Source organism: Pistacia vera, unplaced genomic scaffold (genome assembly GCF_008641045.1).
Source record: "Pistacia vera cultivar Batoury unplaced genomic scaffold, PisVer_v2 Contig189, whole genome shotgun sequence".
NCBI classification, from domain to species: domain Eukaryota; kingdom Viridiplantae; phylum Streptophyta; class Magnoliopsida; order Sapindales; family Anacardiaceae; genus Pistacia; species Pistacia vera.
In genome coordinates this window covers 1,738,510-1,745,827 of record NW_022195989.1, presented here as the reverse complement: position 1 = coordinate 1,745,827, position 7,318 = coordinate 1,738,510, and the positions used below count along the sequence as shown (strand labels likewise).

General features: G+C 35.1%; 1 protein-coding gene across 1 annotated transcript; it reads right to left on the bottom strand.

The window, feature by feature from the left end:
• Positions 1-282: 282 nt before the first annotated feature.
• On the bottom strand, positions 283-2,239 carry LOC116127155. Its single transcript, XM_031412813.1, has 3 exons — positions 2,025-2,239; positions 517-613; positions 283-390 (listed from the first exon to the last, which is right to left on the bottom strand). The coding sequence occupies exons 1-3, from the start codon at positions 2,237-2,239 to the stop codon at positions 346-348; spliced, it is 357 nt and encodes a 118-aa protein (XP_031268673.1). The 3' UTR covers positions 283-345.
• Between the last annotated feature and the right edge of the window lie 5,079 nt (positions 2,240-7,318).

Here is a 7,318-nt window from a genome sequence, read left to right as displayed (position 1 = left end):
TGAAGTCAATACCAATGAGAAATGACACAAACAATCACAAGAAGAGAAATTAAGCTCAGTTAGCTACATTAAATAATGATGTTCAAGCTAATGTTATATAAGTGTGCCCATCCGAGAGTCTAACATGTTTTTTGCAGGCACTTCATAAAAATAAAACAAAGAACCACATAAAGAATATGCTAGAATGGGTTCAACTCAGGGTCATTTAAACTCCACATTTTCCTTTGGTTACATTTGCCCAACCGAAAGTCTTTAACAGTTTTGAATGTATGTCATGTCCAACATGTTAGTCATCATATTTTATTTTTGCTTTGAGTTTCACTAATTCACTATGAAAATATACATCTACGATCTGGGAAGGTCATATGCTGTTTTAACCTTCTCTAGGATCTGCCACCAAACATGAGAAGAAGAAAAAAATGAAACTTGCGCAAGTGCGATATCCTATCTTAACAAGATCTGAAAAATTTCATAAAGAACAACACATTAAATGTTTTGACAACAAGAAACAAAAACCTTCAGACCTTCAGTCATGCCTGGACCCCGAAATGATTTTGAGGATGTTCTATTAGCTTTGTCAAAACTTGAATTGAAAACCAGCAGCAACCGAACTCTACAATGTCAGAAGTGAAAAAAACCCTTTCACAGTCAAGATCTAAAAGATAGTTCAAACATTATATCCACTTTATTCAGCGACAAAAACATTGAAAACAGAACACCCTACCATAAAAGGTTCTTTCATTTCTTCATGATATAATGGCACACAAAAACAGACCTTTCCACAATTCACCGACCAAATTTTACTATAGCAGGAACTCTTGTTGACAACAACATTATCACATTGCATAAGCAATAAACTGTAAATACTTCCAACACACATCGAAGATATGCCACACACAACTCAAACCAAAAATAAAAAAAACTTGAAAGCAAACCCAGATCAACATGACCAAAATAAACAAAACCCAATTCCCGAAACACAATAGGTTTCGAAAAACTAACCAAAACAAAGCAAACAAACTCATAATCTCGGATGGGCACACTTATACATCTACACATAATAATTCACTATTTTATTAAAGTTAGAAGAAATGAACAACAGATCCTAACTTGTTGGCCAATGTGATTTAATAAGTCCTAATTAAGCAAAGGTTTAAAAAATAAAACAGATATGAAAATAGAAACCTATAACCTTGCAGGATGTATCAGTTTTAATTATTCTCAAATTGTTTTCCTTCATGCTGGAATATAAATTGACAAATTATTCAATCCATTCTTTCCTTGAAACAGCAACAGGAGGCAAAAAATAACTGTTATTAAAACATTATCTTACATTTTTTTACTCCCCTCTTTTCTCCTGGAGTAGATTTCCAGTTAATTGAAGGGTGGTCCAAATTTTGTATTACATTGTTGTCTTCGGCAGCCAAATTAGAAATTTCCATTAACAAATGTAACACAAAGCAAGCTATTACTCGGGGATATACTAAACAGAATTTGATTATCAATAAGCATAAGTGAAGTCCAACAACAAAAAGAAGAGCCAAATGATAGAATAGACTGGTTTCACTAAAATCATATCAATAAAATCACAAACTACAACATTGGAATAACAGGAACAACTCATATTCACTAAAAAAAAAAAAAAAAAAAGAACCCATATCCAGAAGCTGGCATTGAATCAATTCCTTCGTATGAAAAGTTTAGAATTATGGTGGCAATCTACAGGTTAAATTTCACTTTTTCCTAGCATCTCATTGAGTTCTTTACAAACTCAATCAACCTCAATCATCAATCAAAACCAATAAAACATGATGAATACAAACCAAATAAACTCAATAACTTACAATAACAATGGCATATGACTTTGACGAAGAAGAAGAGCGACAAATGAGGAATGAAGACGAAGAAGAAGAGCGGCAAATGAGGAACGAAGACGAAGAAGTGAAAGTTGTAAATCAAGCTCAATTATCAATCAAAACCAATAAAATATGATGAACAACAACCAAATAAACTCAATAACTTACAATAACAATGGCTGATGACTTTGACGAAGAAGAAGAGCAGTAGATGAGGAATGAAGGCGAAGAAGAAGAGCAGCAGATGAGGAACGAAGATGAAGAAGAAGAGCAGCAGAGGAGGTGTTTTTGTTTTTTAAAACTTTTTTGGGACCAAAATTTTTAGACCTAATTTTTTTGAATATTCGTATGTCAATGGACGAGCGTCCATCTAATAGGGACATTCGTTTATTGAACAGGGACGTCCGTCCATAATATATGGATGTACGTCTATGAATTTTGTTTTAAAAATGTTTTAATTTAAACTATGGATGGGCGTTCATTCTAGGTGGATGCTCGTCCATAGTAAATAAACTCTTGTCCATATAATATGGACAAGAGTCCATTATTATTTTCTCATGGACGGGAGTCCATTTAACATGAATGGTCGTCCAATAATCATGGACGTCCCTCCATATTTAATTGACGGGCGTTCATTCACGTAATAGTTGTTAATGTGCTACGTGGTTGCCTTTGACTTATCTGACAAGTCGTTTGGTACAAAATTTCGGTGCAAGTCTTCGGTGTCTGTGACATTATTAATAATACCATGGAAAGCTTTTTTAGCTATGCTAACAGTATTGTTTACTTATTTTAAATTGTTAATCTAGTGTGAAATAGCTTAATCTAAGTTTAATGTCCATCTAACAGTTCAGCTTGTCATCTTTTTGTGGATTTTTAATTTGGAGTAATTTTTAAATTTGCATTTTAATATTTTATGTATAACAGGTATGCAGTAACATAAAGTTGATTGAGTTAGCATTTGATTGATTTTCACTTGTCATTTTTAAAAGAACCTATTGATTAGAACATAATATCATCTCCTTATTTCCTAATATTTTCCTTTGTATAACTTTTCTGACCATCTTTATGTTTACCAGCTTGGCAAAAGACTTGCATTTCCTGCAAAATGCAGAAGGCTCTGGATTAGCTCCATTTGATTGTTGGATCTGCTTAAGAGGCATCAAGACCATGGCCTTACGTGTAGAGAAGCAACAGGTACTACTTCAGTTTGTTCCAAGCATTAATTTCTCTTTGAATCTCTCGTGTCAAAATCATTTCCTTTCATATCTTCTATACGATTCAAACTACTTTGTATGGTGGCAAGTTGAATGCCAAACATAATGAAATTAAATCTTGTAACGCTATGTAATCCGGCTGGTTGGACATGAATAAAAATCTCTTAATGCTTTTCATATTATGTCTATTGGATACCAAATGCTGAGTAAACGTGTGGCGTATGTCTCTAGTCATGAGACCAGAGACATATAGGATGATGATTTTAAGAAAAATTTTGAAGCTGGAAAATATGAAAATTTAGAAGCTAATGTGCTTATCCTTGTCAACATTGAAAGCATAATTTCGGATGGTACAGAAAAGTTGAAACTTCTTAGTTTGTGCTTTCGTCCAGGAGTTTGGAGGAATGGATTTGGAATTTGGTTCAGAAATACAGCGATAGGAATGAGCTTCATATTTTTGTCTTTTTTTCTCCTCTTTCCTGTGTAACTCTAAACTTTTTACATCTCATTGTATGTCATTCACACTATATGAGCTAAATCTCAAATTCAACTCCTCTCATATTCAATCGTCAATTTCCAAAGTAGCATTTGCTCAGACTTTTACACTTGTAAATGCTGTAAAGGTTGATTATATAGAGCATGAGTTAATCTGCTGAGTTGATAGACCTACAAAACAACATCTATATATCATTCTAATATTCAAATTTAAACAATTTAAAATGTAACCAATTTAAATCAAAGTTGAGATTATGCTGCTATGTGTGGAATTTAATTATATGGCAATCTTCATATGTATGGTAGTCTTCTTCACAGGCTTCCATGAGTAACCTGAAGTTTTGAGTGTCTTTCCTCAGGATGGTGACTATATGAACTTCTTGCTAATAATTAATGATTAAGAATTTAAAATTGGTTGATATCAGTTACAAAATTTTGCATCAATTGCTTAAACCAGTACACGTGATTACTGCTGTTTCTTGTGGCTGCAAAATTATGAAAGTAGTTTAATGGAGGGTTGTACTTTATTTGAGGAATTAGGCGGTATATTTATTTGCATGCTTTCTGTCACATTAGAGAGCCACATTTTCATTTTTTTACAGGTAAATTTCTTAAAGATCTATTGACATATATCAACTGCAACAATCTTGATTTGGCAGATTTAAAATTGAAACTGAAACATTAGCCAATTTTTCAGGAGAATGCTCAGAAAATTGCTTGAGTTCCTTGCTTCCCATCCACAAGTAAAGAAAGTTAACTATGCTGGTCTCCGCAGTCATGCTGGACATGCAATACACTATTCTCAGGTACTGCCGAATAGATCTGTTAATGTGAAGCCCAAAAATGGCATTTTGAACTTTAAGTTCAAAGCTGTCGTTTTAGCAGACTGCCACAAGAAGAGATCCTGACCATTGAAAGTATTAAGAATCTGATGGCCAGAATTATCTCTCCTCAAAACAGTATAGATCGACACTCTTACTCTGTCGAAGGCTAAGGTTTTTCATACTGTTCTTTAGATTAGAAAAATTCTCTATTAGGGTTTGTTGTGTATCTCTTTTATTGATTGTAATCTTGACCGATTGGTTGTAATCGTTGGTTGAGGGTTGAGCTTCCTTCAAGTCTTGGGAATCTCGGTTTAGTATTCTCATAGGAAAGGTTACAGTTTGTCTTGAGAGAGTGTTACACAGTGTGTGAATAGATTGGGTGTAAATCTTGGTTGTATTGGTGTATAAACTTAATCTCTAGTGCAGTGAGCCCTAAGTTTACTGGAGCTCAACGTGGATGTAGCTTATCCTATATTGGGTAAGTGAACCACGGTAAAATCTGTGTTCTTGATTTCTTTACAGTTTGATTGTGTGGTTGTGTGTGTCGAATTGTGGATTGTTAGGTTAATGATTCTGCAGATTATCTCTACAGTGGTATCAGAGCCATCAATTTAGGGTTTGTCGATTTTAGGGTTTACTGTTGAAATTAGGGTTTGATAATTTTTGGGGGTTTCTTGATTTAAAGATTCAGCGTAGTCTAGGGTTGGGAAATCTACGAAATTAAGTCCCTAATTTCTTGAGGTATTCAGAATTCGAGCAAAGCCCCTGTTTAGAATCTGTCTATCGAAATTCACCAAACACCATTTTTTTATGTTTTACGCAATGAGTACCTCACGTGTTGAGATCACAAACTATGATGGCAAAATCGATTTCAACACTTGGAAGAAGAAAATGAAGGCACTCCTGTCACATAACAAAGTGGTAATCACACTGGAGACGGACCAGACCAAATGGCCCGAGGAAAAGCTGAAAAATAAAGCCGAAATTGACAAAGAAGCATATAAACTCATCGTCATGAATCTTGCTGACAACGTATTACGAAAGCTAGATGGTGTTGGGACACCGATAACTCTCTAGGGTAAGCTTGAATCTCTTTATGCAATTCAATCTGCTCCTAATCTTGCTTATTTGAAAGGTATATTGTTTTCATATAAAATGGATAGTGCTAGGACCATAGAAGAAAACTTAGATGAGTTCTTGAAAATGACCCTTGTACTCAAGGGCACTGATCAAGAACTCAGTGAGTCTAGCTTAGCCATGATTCTTTCGTACTTTATTACTGAGGAATATCAGGTTGTTAAGAATGCTCTGCTTTACACTGGAACTGTCCCTAGTCTAGACCTAATTGCATCAGGATTAAATGCTAGAGAACTAGAGCTTAGGGTTCAAAAGAAAAACAACAGTAGTTTGTTTGTAAAGGGAAATGGAGATTCTAGGCAGTTTGGGAGTAATTCATAATTTAATATTGGGTTTAGAAATAAAAAGAAGGGCAAGAACACTCATAAGACAAAAGGAGAAACAAGGAAATGTTTCTTCTGTAACAAGACTGGTCACCTGAAGAAAAATTGTTATGATTGGATTAGAAAACAAAAACAGAATAATAGAGAGAGTAATTTAGCCTCTAGTAAAAATGATGGCCAAGAATCAGAAGTCTTAAATGTATCTAGGTCTGAAAATATAGATGAATAGGTGTTAGACTCTGGGTGCTCATTTCATATGAGCCTCAATAGAGAGTGGTTTCAGGATTTTGAAACTAGTGAGTTAGAAACTGTGTATATGGGTAATAACAATGACTGCAAGGTCCAGGGAATTAGGAGTGTAGCTTTAAGACTCAATGATGGTAAATCCGTTAAACTAACTAGGGTGAGATACATACCAGAATTAAAAAGAAATCTGATCTCCCTAGGCACATTAGATGAGTTAGGTTGTTGCTATAAAGCTAAATATGGTTGCCTAAATGTGTATAAGAATAAGAACTTAGTCCTAAAAGGTGTCAAACGCAATGGCCTCTACATCCTGTGTGGTAATTACTGTTCAAACTATGTTAACTTTGCTTTGTTTACTACTAACCTTACTGTTACAGAGAAATGACACCTCAGAATGGGCCACATGAGCTAGAAAGGATTCAACATTCTGAGCCAGCAAGGTATGTTTGGTAAGGATCCTATTGACACCTTAAATTTTTGTGAGACTTGTATATTAGGTAAACAACGCAGGGTGAGTTTCCAGAAAGGAACTCACCTGGCCACCAATTGCCTAGAATATCTTCATGTTGACTTGTGGGGGCCTGAAAAAACCAAAACACATCGAGGAAGCAGTTATTTTCTGTCTATAGTTGATGACTATAGCAGAAAAGTTTGGGTTTACCTGCTTAAGATCAAAGATGAGGCTCTTGCTAGGTTTAGAAGTTGGAAAGTGTTGGTAGAAAACCAGACTGATAAGAGAGTCAAAGCTCTTAGAACAGACAATGGCCTAGAATTCTGTAATTGTGAGTTTGACCAATTTTGTAGTGACCAAGGGATTCTTAGACATAGGACTGTGAGGAAGACTCCATAGCAAAATGGAGTCTTTGAAAGGATGAACAGGACCCTGTTAGAGCAGGTTAGATGTTTATTGTTTACATCAGGTTTACCAAAATCTTTCTGGGAAGAAGCCCTTAACACTTCAGCATACTTGGTTAATAGGAGTCCCTCAAGGGCTATTAATTTCATGTGCCCAGAAGAAAAATGGTCTAATAGGAAACCCAACCTAGGTCATCTTAGAGCCTTTGGGTGTGCTACTTATGCACAAACTAGTGAGGGAAAACTAGAACCTAGGTCTCTAAAATATGTATTCTTAGGATACCAAGAGGGAATAAAGGGTACAGGCTATGGGAAAGAAATGCACCAGGGGTAAAAGTTATTATAAGCAGGGATGTAATCTTTAA